Below are 18309 nucleotides of genomic sequence, written 5' to 3' on the forward strand. Positions count from 1 at the left end.
AAATTAGAGTTACTTAAACATTCATCATAGTCAATGTACAGTTGAGTACTAAGTAGAAAAAATCGTAAATTTGAAAAAAGAAATTAATTTTGATTCCCCTTAAATTGATGGGTGTTGCATTTTGTTGCATATTACGTCTAATAAAAGTATGTTTAGTGACATCAGCCATTTGTATTTTATAGGGTTTTTCATCACCTTTTTTTAATTGCAAATAATTTCACTGCCTTTTAGTGACATCTGCTGGAAGAAGCGGCCCACCTTCCGCTGATAAACAGACAAGAAGAGCACTCGGTTTTGTCCCACATATTTTCCTGAAGCATTGAAATTTTGAAGCAAAGCCCATTCAGAATTGAAGTGCCGCGTTTGCAGCGTTACATAGTATTTGCCCCAAATCCAGATAAAACTAGAGGGTTGTGTAAACAAGATGCAAAGTGTTCCAAAACTAAATCTGGTCTTGGAAGGCAAAAAAAAAAAGAAGGAAAGAGAATCCACATTTAAAATTTACAGTTGGTTGAATGGAGCAGAATACTGGTTAGTCTCCCAAAATATAGGCCAAATAATTACTCTAGTTTCTGAGAACTGGAGCAGGGATAAATATGAGCATACAACATCTGCAGCTAACATGAAGCGAATCAAGCCCTATGCAAATGACCCCAAGTGCTGTTAAAATATGCTGGAATAAAGTTTGTTCGCTATTTGTTGATACTGGTTTTTTTATAGGTCTAAATAGATTACTGGGAATTTCTCAAAAAATCTGCTGTCGAAATACTCCTAATCCTAGTTGAAGTGGCAGAAATCTTTCAAGATGTATTTGCACAAACTGCAGTTGTAATATTTGGTTGTTGTACAAAAAACCTGTACAGTACAAATAATGCATTTTGATCGTCTAGCAGGTAGGGGTACTAAATAGCTAAACTTTTTGGTACGGCCTTCTGCAAAACATTTTGATTCCTTACAAGAGCACGGTATAGGGAAGGAATGCTGTCTGTATAGCAGCAGTGCACGCTGCTTTGAGTTTTAAATCTATTATGGATTTTCATCTGTTGTGGTTAGATCTATTATGGTTTTTCATGAATGTTTATTGGAAATTTTATTATTATCTTTCCCTTTATAGGAAAACTGCTATGCCAACATTGTGGGAATCACTAGAAGAACCTGATATACTTGATACTACTGAGTTTGAATATTTATTCTGCAAAGACACCACTCAGGAAAAACGAAAACCATTATCAGAGACTTACGAAAAAAAAAACAAGGCCAAAAAGGTATTTATTGTTTCCTTGTATTTGCTTTTTTGCGTCACTGTTTAATTTTACATTTTAAGAAAAACTTCTTTTTTATTTATTGTTGAACAAATAGGTAATAGATAATAGATGGGTTTGTAAATCTAATTTTAAAGCAAAATAGGTGGATTGCTGATTCAACTCTTGCTTGAGAAAGCGGGGTCATTATTTACCTTGGAAGATTTCTTGCCATTGAAAATGAAAGTTCCACATCCCAGTGAGGTAGAAAAAATATTGTATAGGGGAACTGAACGAAAGTTCTAATAGGTATCTAAAAGTGCCAATCTTTCAGCCCATGTCTGCCCTTGAGTGGATTTATAATTAAAGGCTGTCATTAAGTTACTCTAGCAAACCTCTCTTCCATTAAGATTAATTTTGTTGGAAAAATAAAGTATAAAGCAAGGAAGAACTGTTAGACATTTTGAATAAAAAATGCTAAACCCCTTTTTTTCCAGTATCGCTAAAGAGCTGTGTCAGGAAGGGGCAGGACAGTCATGTCTTTAATGGCCAAAATTTATGCAGTAGCTGTGTCATTACCGTAGCGCAGGTATGGCCTGCCTCAGACGTGATCCATTACAGAGAGACACTGTACATCTCCATTACTATGTGCAGATACGACAAAGATATGGCATTAGGAGTATTTGCTGCCGGAAAAATTCTAGGCTGAATAATAATTGATACTGTTTTCCTAAAACAACGTGATTATATGTTAGAAACCCATTTAAATATATACTTTATCATAAATCTCTTTGAGTTTACCTGCTTGGAACCACAAGAGGGCACTTTGTATGTAAGCTATGCTACCTACATTTTTCAATTTTATAATACATATAACATGGATATACATACGTAGAACCATATCAGTGCAATCAGATCTTTCAAAACATCTTTGATCATAAAATTCCTGTACTGTGTCTTAGCGCAATAGTTCACGAGAAGTGTAAATAAGGCTACAGAATTTATAAAATTCAAATTCATGTGATGCAAAAAAGTGAAAAATGAAAAATGGAGCCAGGATGGGGGCATGCTGGCATTTGTAAATACACCCTAAAGAAATTATCGATTGTTAGAATCCTTCGAATGTTAGGTTCAGTTTGGACATGAAGATCTCTGTGAAGAATATTTTGGCATATTTTACTTGAGAAATGCTTCAAGTATTGTATCTACTACATGTTTCAAGCATGTAGTACTCAGCTGTATCTGTAAATCCCATTAGTTCACATTTCTGATGGCCTTGTTCTAAAATTTCTTTTTACATTTCATCAGTTTGCCTCTTTCAGAAGAAAAAATATTTTAATAGGAAAAAACCAAGTTTCTAAAGAATTTTGAAGAAGAATGTAACCAATGTAACTTTAATGCGGAAATAATATGCACAGTTGCCTTTGTATTTAAAAATCTCAGCAATTAGGGGAATATACCTATTTCTCCAGGTGTATTACAGCAAACCAGGTAGAGAATTAGATCTGTATTCTGAAACATGAAATTGCATTATTCTTTTCTCCTTGCTGCTCTGTAAACTAACTTATTTGCTACAGCAGCACAATTTTTTAAAGACCTCTCTTAACTTCGTCCAAAATCGAATTGGATAATAGTTACTCCATACAATATAGGAAATGATGGTATAATACTAAGTACTATTTCTTGTGAAAAACCAATGTATTTTCTGACAAAGATATCTTCTTTATTTATGTTGCTGTTTGAATTATTCTGTTTTGTTATTAAATGTAAGCTTAATGTTTTAAGACTTGGGATATGTTTACTGAAATTAATGAAATGAAAAAGGTTCTTTTAAAATACTGTGTGAAAATACAAAACCAAATCACCTGAGAGGTCAATTAAGAGTTGTATCTGTTACTATGTCTTTAGTTGGGTAAAACTTATGGAATTATGATCATGGTGTTACAAACCATGGGATTCATAGGGCTTTCTGTGAAAATTAAAAAACTCATGGTCAACAATATTAAACTTTCCATCGTTTGGTCAATTTAAAAATTAAAAATAAATCATCTCTTAGAATTCAAATGATGTTTGAATTTAATTGAGTACAGAAGCCTTTTCTTATTGTGTATCCTGTCTTTCCATCTTTCTCTGTTAAATTACTCGTCGTAGCAGCTGAATATTTTTACAGAGAGTTACTCCTCTTTGATGGTCCTGTGTTTTGCTTTGTCTCTCTGAAAGCCCAGATGTCTGCAGGCTGGCTCCAATGGATCAGTCGTGGTGGGCTGCAAGCGATACAGTAGTAGAGAGGCATTTTATTTACTTACAGGAGGGTTTATTAGTAGACAGTAACAGAAAGCTCCTGTAGGCGAATGCGAAACTATCAGTTCTGCTGGCTTCATTTGTGTTTTCTCATGCTTTTTCTCGCCTCTTTTCTAACAACTGTATTTATCTGCTAGGGTTTTAACAACAATCCTTTTCTTCAGTACAGAAATTTGTGCGTGTCTGGTCTTTAGAATGCTACACGTGTCATGGTGTGTGGAGTTGTATAGTCTGGTTAAAGATGCTTTCTACAGACATGAAGAAAGACGTATGAATCTTACCAGGTTCATCATATATTATAATTTTTAGCTGATGCTGCGTCATTTTGCATTTCTTTGTACATCCCTTTCGCACATTCTGTAAGAAAGCCTTCCAGAGCAAGATATAGGTGCAGTGATAGAATCTGGAGTAGTACTTTGTGTTTGGAATAGGTGAGCTATTTTATTTAATAATACATATTACTGCTGACCTATTCACTGCATTATATCTCTTATCCTCTGCACAAACAGATTAAAATATTCACTGTATGCTGTGCTTTTGTTGCTTACAGCTGATAGACATCTACCATTTTCAGCCAGAAATACCTAAAACTTGTCCTATATAAACGGAACGGATGGTCTGTTTTCCAGTACCATTTGGCAAGTTATGCTCAGAAGGGAAACTTTTCAGTATATATTTATATTCATATATATGTTTATACTCATATATATATGTATATAACATACTTACAATAGAATATATAATTTATAAAATAAGTATTTATAATATAGAATATATTTATACTCATACATATACTCGATGTCAAAATAGGAGAATACGTTGAGGATTCTGTGGGCATCTACGCTGGGTCTGGTTACCTCAGTATTTTCATTTATAACCTGGATAATGGAATATTAACTCTGCAGCCACCACCTTGTTGTGAGAGGCTTCAAATGTACTGGAGTAGACCCTTTAGAAAGCTTTCATGTATCAGAGATACAGTCTGAAAAATAGGGGTAAGCACAAAGATAATGTAGTTCAGGATATGCAGCTACCTAAAAATGAGATGGGGTACAAATGGCTAACTGATTTGGTAAAATAAGTTAGCAGAAAGGATCTTGGGATTACAACAGCTCACAAGAGGAACACTAATTGTCAAATTGTGGTACTGCTAAAAAAGGGAAAACAGATCACTACAAGTATTGCTTGCAAGACAGTCTGCTCGGCCATGTCTCAGTTAAGAACTGCATCCGGATTTAGGCGCTACAGCCCTTCATTAAAAATATTTACTAACTGTAAAGCATCAAGAAGAGTGAGAATGATGAAAAGTGTAAAAGTAGTCTCTGAGAAAATAATTGAATTATGATGATTGTTTAGTCTAGAAAAGAGAAGGTTGATAAGTGTCATCAAGTGCATGCAGCTGCTGCAAAGAAAAATTATAAAAAGCTTTCTAAGAGTAAGGATAACACAGGAATGCAGAACAATTTTGGCTAGGGAAATTATGTTTCTGTATTGGGAGATCTTTAAGAAAATTTGTTTCGAATGGTATACGTATAGTTGATACTGTCGTAACGTGCAGAAATGCTTTGGATGACATTTTGAGTGCCTTTCCAACATCATGATTCTGTTACTCAATTAAAAGGCATAAAGTCCACTTTCTGTCCATTGTCCTGTGGATGGAAACAGCTGGCTTTCTTTTTTTCCAAAGTGGAAGCACTTTCATGATTCCCAAATTCATTGCTTTCGTGCCTGCCAGAAAATGGCTCATTAATTGAGTTACACTAGCTTCTAGAGGCTATCATCCTGACATGAGGATGAAATTATTAGAATTTGAAATGCAGTTATTAAAAAAAAAAAAGGTATTCTAACAAGTATGTGAGAAGGGAAGTTAAGAACCTTCCAGCAGCAATGGTAATATAACTTCTTAAATAACTGCATAGAGGGTGATTTTATTTATTTTTAGGCATATATTAGCTCATTTTGGAAAAATACAGTACCTTCACTTGATAGTGATACAATGTAAAAATAATATAGTTTAAATGAAGGTCAGATGTACCTTTCTGGTACACTTATATATTCTTGAACTTTGTTATGGTAATGCTTATCTGGCTTAGAAGCTCTGCAAAGTGTGTGGCTGTTCATGCTTCTTCGATCATGCACTCCTTTGGACAATTTAGCAGCTTTGGAAGAATCTCTTTTCTTTTTCAACTCTACATCCTCTGAAATATTTCAGGAAACCCTCATTCTTGTCCATTTATCTCCTCTGCATATATGCGGTCTTGTTAATAAAAGTTCTACAGTTTTATATAGATAGTGATAAAAATAAATATTCTAATTTTGTAGGTATTATGTCTTGAGAGTAGAATTTGTCTTTTCTGGATGGGGAGAATTTACTATCTGGATGAATATTTAGTTATGTCCCAGTATGAGAGCAAAATAGTGTGCAATATATTTAAGAATTAATAAATGTAATTCTTCTCTCATAAGAATGCTTTTGAAGTGGAAGACTAAAAGCATGGTAATCTCATACGAGAAAATACAATGCAGTGGTTTTTTGGATGTGATATCTATGAAATGGAAAAGAGACTATTGCTTGCATCCTGACTTTCCCAGAGACTCTAGATGGATAAATGATGTATAGAAGGACTGGGATTTATTTCCTAGTGGTTTCCTAGTTCTGAAGTGGTTGAATTTGCAGCAAAGCTGTTTACCGGAGAAAAGAAGTTCATTGACACCTGAATATGAATCACATAAATGTCTCTCTGGTTTTGGCCTGTTCAGTTACTGGTATGACGCATCTTGGCAATATTCATTGACTCTAAAAGTATTTATGCCGTGTAAGGTGTTGTAGTCTTTAGTTAAGCTTTTTCAAAATTACGTAGAAGTTATAGCTTCTTGTAAATGAAGAGGAAAAGGGCTAGATCCACCAGGTTATTTTAGTACATAACTTCAATTTAGGTATTGATTCTATTGGACATTAAAAGCCTTTTGAATATGACTCCTATTTTTAACTCCTATTTTTAAAGTATCACTGACACGCTGTGAAAGTGCAATTGTTAATCTAGACTGTTTTCATCATCATGTCTGTATTTTCTTATGCTTAGATTGCAGTTGTAGCATTCTGGACATAAGGTTTTTGCACCTATTGTGTTATCCACTAACACGCACATTAAAGCATTTGTCTAGGAATGTATGGTTTATTTAAAAAAATTATTATAAGTTATATTTGTGAAATTGTAAATGGACTTCAGCTATGAAGTTTTATGTACCAAAAATATTTAACCACAAGTAGGTTCAGTAGAGTACCATTGAGGTCCGTAGCTGTTTATGAAAACAGTGAAAACTGAAAAAATTAGCGTATTAAAACTCTAAGCTATTTTTCTGAAGGAAAAAGAAAAAAACCCAGCCATTGATTGTTTTTGAAAGAACTCAGCTTTCAGTAGATTCGAATATAATTTGAAGCATCAAACATCCTTCCCAGACTCTGAAATTCATCTATAGATATTTGCATGTCAGATGAAGGACTAAGTCTTACATACAGACAATTTTGCTTTCATTCATTCTAAACTGTTAACATTTCTTGTCTGTACATATCCATGCAAATTATTAAGCTGATAGGCACATGTAATTATTTTCAAGCCATAGGTTCTGTTTCCTGTTAAATTTGCAGAACGAAAATCTGTTCTTGTGGTACCAAATAGAAGAAAGGCAGAATTAGGTCATATATTTTGGAATGAAATAAAAACCATGATTCATTATATATTAAGCTATGAGACCCTGTAAGCCTGAAAAAGAGGTACTTTAGGGAAGGACATTCCTTTGCTGTGATTTATTCCATGTGCATTCTGTACCTCCATTGCTGGACTTACACATATTTTGAAGTTGCCTTAGTTTTTCCAATATATTTGAGCACTTGTTAGTAAATTATCCTCAAAAACTCAAGTATTTTCTATACTTTTCAAGAAACAGGATAGTTGGATGTTTGTGATGCCACTCTGTCTTCATCTTACAAAAAAATGAGTAAAAGTCAAGTAATTTGTGTCAGGTGTATGCTCCAAATGAAAGTCCATCAATCATTTTTGGCCCTTTAGTGCAATGATTATCATTTCAAAGACACAGGAGGACATTAAAGATAATGGCTTTTCTGTTGTCTATTATCTCTAACAGACTTCACATAATTATTAACATGTGTTCTCATTTAAGAAGAGTGTCAATATTTTGAGTGAATTGCATTTTTTTAACTGAAAGGGATATGTCTGTCAGCAAGTTTTTTGTCCATCTAACTAAATGAGGAATTACAATTAATGAATTTTGGGTTTCCGCGAGAAGGGTAGATATTGCAGAAAATGTTGGAAGCTTTGCAGGGTTGAAACACAATGACTGTCTTCAGCTGTCTGCATCAGATAATAAACAATGTTCAAACTTGAGCAGAAGTAGTAAAATGCTAGTGCGTGCTCTTCCGAGGCACTCTCACTTTCTTTTTATTTTTTGTGCTGTACTGAGAAGAATGAATACGGCATTTCCTTGTTTACCACAAAGCTCTGCAGTCATACAGGATATGGAAAGTATCCATAAAGGGTAAATATCTATTTTGTGGCTTTGTCTTGTTTTTACAGTTTTGATAGGAATAAAGATACTGATATGTTTCTTACTAGCTCATTTCTTACCTCCTATTTTATCCTGAGAAATTGCCATTTGCTTGTCCTTTAGCAAAAGGCTAAAAATAGTGGGGGGGTTTAAGCCGGTAGAATTGCAAATAGAATTACATGTCTCTTAAAGTATTTTTTAAATATTTTAAAAATATAAAGCTATGGTTCATCCATGTGAAATGAAAAATAGTTAAACTGGGCTCTCCTTTGAGTAGGGGTAGAAGAGGTAATGTCTAGACTTAAGCTTCTGAAATTTCATTGGTAACTCTTGGGGTGTTTATGTAGAATGGCTTGAGGGGCTTACTTACTTGCTTCTTGTGCAGGATATTCTTCCTCCGTTTGAAGAGGGTTTCAGCAGACTACTTATGGGACCAGGCTGTTGACTTCACCATAAAAGTTAATGAGTGGGAATGGAGGGAAACACTGTGATATGCAGGACAGCGTTTTAGCTTATGGTTTCTCTCAATGAATTTAAATATTATGGAAAGAATCCGTGCACCAGCAGGAGGAAGGATTTAGCTTTTAATCAGTAAAGTAAACTGAATCTGTTCAGATTTCAGCACCAGTAAGCGTCCTCGACAGAACGTAGACATTGCAGTTAGACAAAACAGTGAAGTCTGTCGTATAATATTTAATGAAATACATTTCTGGCTACATTAGAGAAACACCTTTTAATGGGAATGACAGAATAATTTATGAATGTATTCAAGCTTCACAGTATGTCTCCACTTTTAAATTAGATGATAACTATTTGAAAGATGTAGAAGGGGCACTTGTCTACAGCAAATCAATTAAAAAATAGTTGGGGAACATCACATAGAGCAAATAATACCATGGATCGGTGAATTAAATGAATTAGCACCAGCAGGCACGACTTTGTCACTGAGCCAGAAGATGCTGCATCCGTTGTAACGATACATTCATAGTCTGGAGGAGCAAACCCTGCCAGCTGGCGTAGCAGCATCAACTGGCGTCAGCTGGATTTGAGCTGCTTACCTGTCACTGCCAGCTACAAGCAAGCCCCAATATGCTGAGAGGTGATCAGTGATTTGTCTTTTAAAAGCTTAGACTAAATAGTTCAATGCAGTCTTTACAAACTTTCATTTTATTTGCCTTATGGTTTTTATGGCCTGGAAAAGTGCTGATTTTTGTGTGTCTCCTTTCCATTTGGAATTCACACACATATTTAATTCCCTGACAGTGATTTCCCCAGAATAACCATAATTCGGGGCAAAATGAGTATCTCTGAAAATATGTTCTCTGTTTTATTACTGATTATGTATTTTTGTCAAGTTACATATTGGTTCTAAAAATCTATGACAAAAGTCCTACACTTGGCATTACAACTGTGTTTTTAGAGTAGTTTTATGCCCAATTTAAGCTATTCTGTTGTCTTGTTGCTCCATTTTTGCTCTCTAATGAATAAAATATCAGCCTTCAGTCACAGATTTCAGTTGGTTGAAGCTATTTCAGGTAGTCTGAGTCTAGTCTGATGCCTGGTAATTGTGACCATGTGTACATTTGTCCAAAATGCATGTGAACATACAGTTCGTTGGCCGTTTTAAAACATGAATCTCTGTTTTAGCTTTTGAAATTATACAGGGTCTTCCATAAAATTTTTTTCACTAATCTTTTAAGGAGAAAGTCTTGCTTAGCAATGTGAGCTAGTTTGATCATATCTGGAGAATATATTAGCACTTAAAAATACTTTAATAGAATGATTTCAAATGTCATATCGTCTACAACGGCTATAGTATGGAAAGGTTTTGCCTCAAACTAGGCATGTCTAATGGGGTTTATGACAACCTATGAATTTGCCCCTGAACAAGGTCAACTTGGAGGTCAGTGAATGCTATACAAATTGCATACTACTCAAGCCTGTAATTATCCCTGTAAGAAGTTAATGTGCTGCGGAGTTCAGCAAATTCATGTAAGGCTTCAGAAATGACCATGACAAACTGAGCAGTTACTTACATTTGCTCTGAAAAATCAGAGTCAGGGGGATGTGATGCTTATAGAGTATTCATTTATGGTAACTTGTAGCCAAATCTGCTTGTGTAGTCAGGAGATAAAGAGCTTTAATTCTTTCCCATTTGTAGAAAACACTTTAAATGCTATTACTTACTTAATATCCAGCATACGTGCTGTACATATAGGCTGAAAAAACCTCTCAGGATAGAATTGATTTCCAATTTTGGCAGAAAATATGCAACATCTACTTTAACATCAGTTCAGTAAATGTTGAGTCCCTGCCACAGGGACATTAAATATCTGTCAGATCTTTGTTGAACGCAACATGTATTCCAACTTGTTCATGTATCGTCCAATTTCAGTATTCTATAAATAAGAACTAACTTTGCATTTTCAGGTGAAAATGTCACTGTCGTTCCTGTTTTTCCTGTATTTTTCAACTATAAATCTACTTTTACATAGGTGAATAACTAAGCAGTTGCACAGTTAAATAGTCCTAAATCCCATAAAACACAGATAAGAAACATTTGTCTGAGTTAGTACAAATTTTGTCAGTTAACTATCTGTAATGTGAGCATCTATAAGAATGTTACAGGGACAAGGGATAACAATTACGTGGAGTTTTTTATATTATATTTAACATCCAAATATTAGTGTCACCCAACTATTAAAATTAAATTTGGATACATATCGATTAAATACTGTTTAGATACTAGGAATATAAATTTAGAGGAAAACTTAGCTATTAGTTTTAATTTTACATATGAGTTAGTATTTTTAATGGTATTTGTTCATCAATGCTATGAAGTAAGCCAACTGCTTGGATCTGAACATTTCTTATTTTGAAGTGCTTATGTCTGTATTGCATTTTGTGATGTGCTGCTGTCATATCTTCCTTACGATGCAAATCAAAATCACAAATACCAACAGTCCAAACCTTGTAGGAACTTTGATTTTGACATTTCTAACATCCAAACTACACTTCTAAAATTCTGATGGTTTACTTTTCATTATTTATGGACTGATCCACATCAGTATCACTAATTTCAACCAGCCAAAATAACTTTCCCAAGGTTTCCCTCCCTCCTTTTTCTTCTCCTCCCCCCACCCGTCATCTGAAAAGATTACAATCTGAATGTCAGTATATTATACTAACAAGGGTCTGTTACCCAAAATGTGAACAAAATCTTCAAATCCTTATGAAAAGTCAAGGGTGTGGAAGAAGAGTAAAAGAAATCCTTTCAGTAGCCCCTGGTGTTCCAGAAATAGAGTTGAGAGGGCATAAGAAGACAATTCTCCAATTCTCCTTGGCCAGACATTGATCCTTTGTGAAAAAGCTAGACTTACATGTCTTCACACTGAAGTATAAACTAGCAGACAAACTAAAGAGCATGTGATGTACTCAGCGTGTCTTAAGTGCTTCTGCCCCGATCACCTTAAGGAGAAGGGGGGGATGTATATTCAAGAATAAATATTTGCTGTACCTTTTTTTGTTTGTTTGGGTTTTTTCGTTAATAGCATCCTACAAGTGAGAGGTGATGCTCTTTACTAGACCTGGTGAAAATTCAAGCTTACATTTATCAGCCATTTGTTAAGGTGCAGAGCATAGGGATAAGATGAAGGTCTGATGTTTGGAGAGACATTGAATTCAATTCACAAATTAGCTTCTGTCATTAATTTGAATGAATCCTTTGTAGGGTGTTCGTTTGATCTCAGATCATTTTGCATTATCTTTCTAGATTATCAAACTGTTGGATGGAAAACGGTCTCAAACTGTAGGAATTTTAATATCCAGTTTGCACCTGGAAATGAAGGATATTCAACAAGGTAAGTGTTTCTTACACTTAATGTATCATATTTGGATGTATATTTTCTCATAGCCCCCCTCAGAGAATTTCTTACGTTACAGAATTCTGTGCTTTGAATATAGTCCTCTTTAAGGTATCAGAAGAATCATTCTTTCAGTATGTGTAAAAGTTTCACCTAAATAATCGGAATTGAATTTAGGTACAATTCCTTCTGTACCAGTTCAGCTCGCATATCACTTCCAGTACAAGGTTTTCTGAAAACTGTTTCATATTCCTCCCCTACAGTCCCCTCCTTTTTCTTAAGCAAGTCCTCCACTGACAAAACTTAAATGGAGGGCTTATATATAAATCGTTTGGGCTTCAAACACGCAGTCGGTATTTGTTGAATGTTTAAATTATGATTCATTAGCAATATAAAAAGTACATCCCAAACTGATGCAGCTACCACGTAGCAATCAGAAAGGTGATTACTGGATGGCATGTTTTAAAGCATAGAGCTACTCATTGTATAAATTCCATTACTGGTAGAAATTATCTGAGTTTGCCAATAAAACTGTAGAGAAATACAGATTTTTCAGAACACTGGGGTAATTCAGATTCTGCTTATGTTCTGGATTTAAAAAGATATTGTTTAAGGATATTGTTTATTTCTTTTTCACATTAAAAAAAGGAAAATATTCGCCATTTAAAACAACTGCTGGAAGAATTCAAGTTGATGTCTCCTTTTTGCTATTGTTTTCGCTCCATCACATGCAAATACTGGGTAGAGCGTTGAGATGCTGCTGGCATTGATTATTATTAATTTCAGAAGAGCCTTTGAGCATCTCGCACTTTAAAAGCACAAGGGCTTACAGATGTCTCTTGGGGTGGAGGGAAACAACAAAAAGAAGGAATAACTTTGTGCCTGCCAGTATTGTGTGAAAGGTATCAGAATGAGATGGAAAAAACCTGCTATTACTAAAGGTCTGAATAATTTGCTGGCAGGAATTGCAGCAACATAGGATAGGATAGCAGCTGTATTATAAAAGCTGCGTAGTATTCTTAAGTATCTTCAGAGATGTTTTCAGGACTTTTTATTTTCCATGCTATGACGTTCTACTGAAATAGAACATCTCTCTCTCTCTCTCTCTCTCTCTGTCTCTCTCTCTCTCTGCCATTTGCTGCACTTCTATAGCTTTTGAAACCCTCTGGCCAATTTATACCAAATTTAAGAGAAAAGAATAAGTCAAATGTTTGGCTACGTATACACTAGCATTTTAGCTTGAATCAGCAGTGCACTTTTGAATCAAATCTACCAGTTGCCCCCTTTGCTGTGTTTGCATTGCGGAGCGCTGCAGAGCAGTCTCAGAGTGCACAAAGAGCCTTCAGAATTAAATTAAATGGGATGTGCCCTAGGAGCGTGCCAGCAGTCTCCACCTATAGCAGGCTTTAAATTCCACAGGGTCAGGTGAGAGATAGTTAAAACTCCCCGAAATGTGTATAGTGTGAACACTGGATCCTCGGTACCAGCTGTTGCTGTCTACAAATCCGTTTCTAAAGATGACACTACTTGCAGTTGTAGACATAGCTAATGTAGTCCTACAAGTTTAATGAAAATTAGAGTGGTGGTAGAAGAGAGACACCAAACCAAGTGCTGTCACTGAAGGAAAGTTTATAACTCATCACCCTCTCCATTCTGAGGTAGCAAATGACTGGCCTGTCACCACGTGTGTTGCTCAAGGCAGCAATAGGATATGCTGCCTCTTGCTTATGGAAACAGCTAGGAGATACAAACAGGATTTGGGACTAATGTTAGTGGAACTTTTTTTTAAAAATATTTTACAAAGCAGGAGGAGTGACTCTAATCAAGATCTGTGTGCAGAGACTATCTAGGGAAAAAACCCACCAGACTCAAGGAAAACATCTGTTCTCTAGAAAGGATCTTTAGAAATGCATACGACAATGAAGGCAACTGTAGAATTACGCTTGTTTCTTTTTTAGTGTGTCTTTAACCCTAGTATTTTAATTAATTTAAATCTGTGCGCAGTCCTGCCTATCAGCAGACAAATTCTTTGAAGATAGCTATAGTCAACATATTGGATGAAAAAAGATCATAATACGTTGAATAGCTTATGACAACACCTAACCAAGAAAGCGCATGATCATTGAGTGATGAATGTCAAAGTTCTTTTTTTTAAACAAAGTAAAGTTACAAAGAGCTACCTCTAAGAAACATGAAAATTGAGCACTCGTCCATTTTTTCAAACCAATTTCCATTGCATAATTCAGTATGTGAAAGACATGGAAGAGAAAAGTTAATGGTCTTTAGCAGCTTGCAACAGAGAATGAAGAAACTTGAAGCAACAGAAAGTTGACATGAAAAAAAAGCATATCTGATTTTATTTCAAGTTTTTCTGACCATCTTTGTTGAAAAGCCATGTACGAATTAATTTACTGCCTATGTATAGCGTACTGGTTACTCTACCTTAAGTAGCAGTTACGGAAATAGAGATATAGAAAAACTGTCCTCAAATCAACTGTCCTATGCATACAGATGCGTGCAGAATTGTAGAGAAGACAAAACAAGAGTAATCCCAAGAAAAATTACATCCTTCTTTAAAATAGTGTGAGATTTCTGTATCTGTAGGATCACCCTCTCAAATGAAAGTAAATAGCTGCACAGCTTATTCTGTAGCGAGCTCAGCAGTGTGAAACAAGCAAGTGACCATATCTGGCACCCAGATGTTTCAGTTTGCATTTGATAATGAGCCAGCTACCACACTTCAGGAAGGGAATCTTCCGCACATCTTTGTTGGAGAGTGTGAAGTTCATCCTTTGCAGATAAGTTTAAATTCTTGCTGTATCTGAGTACAGTCTAGGGAGAAGACAATGTAAAATGGAATAATTATTTTGGCTAGTGATGGTATTATATGATGCAGAGAGAAAGTTAACATTGTCATGCTGCACCTGTCCTAATATTCAGCTTTTTGGTAGGTGGGAGAGGAGGAGAAATCCTAGGTACTGTAATGTTCTGAGAATACTAACAAATTTTATTGGTGGATCTGGTATTCAAGAGGATAATATAGTTTCTGATTAGACCACTACTAATAATATTCATTTTCTGAGCAGAAGCAGCAGACAGAAAATCTGCCTGTCTCAATATGCTATATAGGATCTGTATTTATATTTAAAAATCAAATAGCAATAATCAAATTATGCATAAGTTTGAGATTATTTTCCAGACTTCTTCCCTGTGTTTTTTTAAAACCTTTATAAAGAAGAGATGAGGAATAGTGGAGATCATCTCTTAGGTGAGGAACATGGTTTAACACTACACACAGAGAAGTAATCTCCATTTCCTATCAATGCACCTCTGTCTTGCTATCATTGTTCAGCTGAACGATTACGGCTTGAGAGACAAACTTGTTGCTCAAGACTACTTGTGTGGCGTTGCTGTTGAAATACTACAACTCCACGGTGAGGTGTTTCAGTTCTGTTTCTAATGGGAAATGCTGGTTATAACTGTGTATAAAGACCCTCTGTGGGCACTGGTCCCAACTTTTTACAGGGCAATATTCCAGTCACTCAGGCAGTTCCCAGTATAGTAGCTAGCAACAGCAGTATACTGGAAAACACATAATAATACTATTTTCTGCAGTGTATATCGTCTGTGCCGGCTTCCCATGAGCTACTGAGATTTTGTTCAAGAGTAAACTGGCAAAATTCTGGGGCAGCCCAGATAAAAAAAAAATTTAGTTACAGAAAATGGGATGTAGATAAAATGTAGATGCCTATGTCCAAAAGAGTGATTCTCCCAAATCCCTCCCTACCTCCATAGTACCTACATTTTGCCACTGAAATTGTGGGGCACCAGAAGTTCTGCTTCTGTACATTTCTGGAAATAGTGTCACTGTCTAATACCCCTAATTTCCATCAGGATGCATTAACTAGATAGTCTCACATGCTGGTGTATTTTCCTTGGGACCAAATCTATGAGATGCAGTAGGTCACACCAGATGCACACTTATTATAGCCTGTTGCACTCTTTGTGGCAATAAAGTGCCGTATTACTCCGCGCAGAACACCTGCAGGCTTTGCTAGTACATTTACCAAGGCAAGAGTTTAACACCGTAGCACTGCAACGCTGGCAGAACTTAGCCCATATGGCAAAGGGGACATTTAACACTGATCCTTGGCATTCAGACTATTTCTAATGCTCATTTAGTAATGGTTTTTTCTTTCCTAGATTTTAAGCAATTAAATAAAATGTCTGAGACTCCATTTATTAAATCAGAGTAGCACTGGCCAGCCTGTAATAGCACGTGGGACCTGGCATGTTTATTGTGCATTTGGAACATTCTTGTGTTCACCAACAATGTAAATTATCTCTGCAGAGGCGCATCAAGCTTTGAAAATATTAGAGAAATGTATCTGATCACACTTAGATGGGATGGATTTTTTTAAAAAAAGCCTAGGCCATGCCATCTTTTTTTGATTCTCCTTCATTATTGGTTTGGGGTTTTTTGGTTGGTCCTCAAATGTGAATATGTTTTTATTATAGTGTCACAGTAATGATACTCTGATGGTGAGCTATGCAAATAACTATCGTGGCACTCCGCATCGAAATTTTTTGCATGGTGTTGTAGGAGGGGACCAAGTTTCTAGAAAGAACACAGTTATGGTACTATTTCACAATGTCAGTCAACCAGTTGAAAAGTGTTTGATTGGTCTTCTCCAACTTTGTGATTTACCCTCCATTGTCAACATACTGGAGTAATTAATTGGAAGAATGTGAACAGCAGATTAACTTGCCCAGCCTGATGATCAGTCCAGTAATCATTCTAATTCTATATTACGTTTCTAATCATCCTGGGATTTCTGTGTGGTCTTCCTCTAATGAGAGGCCACAGAAGTTATATAAATAAGTTACATTTTCTTAATACAATTTATGGTTTGTGGCACATCTAAGCTTTAGAGAACGGTATCATTGTTAACCAGGCACTTTTCTTAGCATATGAGAGACTATGTGTTATATGTATAAAGCAAACTATTCCAAAGCAACTCTAATCTGCAGATCTTAGCGTGCTCAGAATTTCTGAATCCCAATTTGTGTTTTAACCATATCATGCAGCACAAATAGTTTCACAGTTCCTTTCTCTATTATATTTTGTAAATACTTCTGGATAAAGATAAATGCTTTGGAATATCTCTTACTTACACTATGTGAAAAGAGTTTTACTGGGTTTTCAACTAAAATATTTTGCAGGTTGGAAGCATAGATTATAAAGGTTTAAAAACTTGTTCCAAAATTGTGTGAATTTTCCACCTACACAGAATATTACATGTATGCATTCTAAATATACTGTGTAGTATGCATGAAGTACAGAGATAGCTGCATACCCAACTCAGAAGTTGGGAAACAATTTTCTTTAAAAGTTATTTTCTTTGTTCTGGAAAATTCACAACATATGTTTTTGTGAATCTGCCTTGGGCATCCAGCCTGATGGGGTAGGTTAACATTAGTGCCAGAGTCTTTTGCTCATGACTTCTTGCGGGAGTTGAGCTTTCTTAGTGTTCTAAACCTACGTTGTGCCCATGGTGCTTCTTTGTAACGTATATTTTAATGTTTTTTGTGTTGTGTGACAGTTAAATACTGGAAAGAACTATAAATAAGTTTAGAACATATCAATTTGTCAGAAGTAAACCAGAGTGATTTGCATATTTTAGGCAGTTTTGCCAAGCAGAGATTTGTATTTAACAATTGTTGTCATTTTCTGATCGACTCGATTGGGCACAATTTAGTTTAAATTTCCCAGGGACAGGCTTCACGTTCCCATGAAATCAAGCCTTACTCAGCAAAAGGTACTACATAAAACAATGAAGTATTTCCAGGTCAAATAAATGTACCTTTGGCAAGCTTGTTTTATTTAAATAACATATTTCTGTTTTATCATTAGGGGGCGGTTAAGGTGATTTCTTCATATTTCATAGCTTAATTGTCACATTAAGTGGTTTGATACTGCTGAGTATATGTAAGCTCTGTCAGCAGGACTTAAATCCTGATTTAACCAAAATGTGTTTAGTAGGAGTGAGGCTGTATATCAGAGTCAGCCTTAAGACTGTTGGTATTTAAGCTGGTTAAGAGGAGAGAAGTATCTTTTTCATATTTAACCTCTGAGTTCTACAGTTGTGTGTAGACTGCACGCAGTGTGCTTTAAATTCTCAGTTTTTCTTTGGTGTACGTTTCGATGTGAAAAATCCATGCAGTAAGGAATCTGGTTTTTACAGTTAGATTCATTTTTTAAAAAGTGAGTCTGTTAAAAACCTTTGGTACAAGTTTATATCCGAAGCAATGCCCTTAGTATGTGAAATGTAGTTGGC

At 35.5% G+C, this 18309-nt stretch overlaps 1 protein-coding gene across 1 annotated transcript in view; it reads left to right on the forward strand.

Moving 5' to 3' along the window:
* Window positions 1–18309, forward strand: part of LOC129207266 (formin) — a 142010-nt gene that overhangs the window by 53258 nt on the left and 70443 nt on the right. Inside the window, exons 5-6 of the mRNA XM_054827950.1 lie at window positions 1115–1265; window positions 11881–11968. Of these exons, the coding sequence (XP_054683925.1) occupies window positions 1115–1265; window positions 11881–11968 (239 nt within the window). The remainder of the gene's footprint in view (window positions 1–1114; window positions 1266–11880; window positions 11969–18309) is intronic.

This window comes from Grus americana, chromosome 5 (genome assembly GCF_028858705.1).
Source record: "Grus americana isolate bGruAme1 chromosome 5, bGruAme1.mat, whole genome shotgun sequence".
Classification (NCBI taxonomy): Eukaryota; Metazoa; Chordata; class Aves; order Gruiformes; family Gruidae; genus Grus; species Grus americana.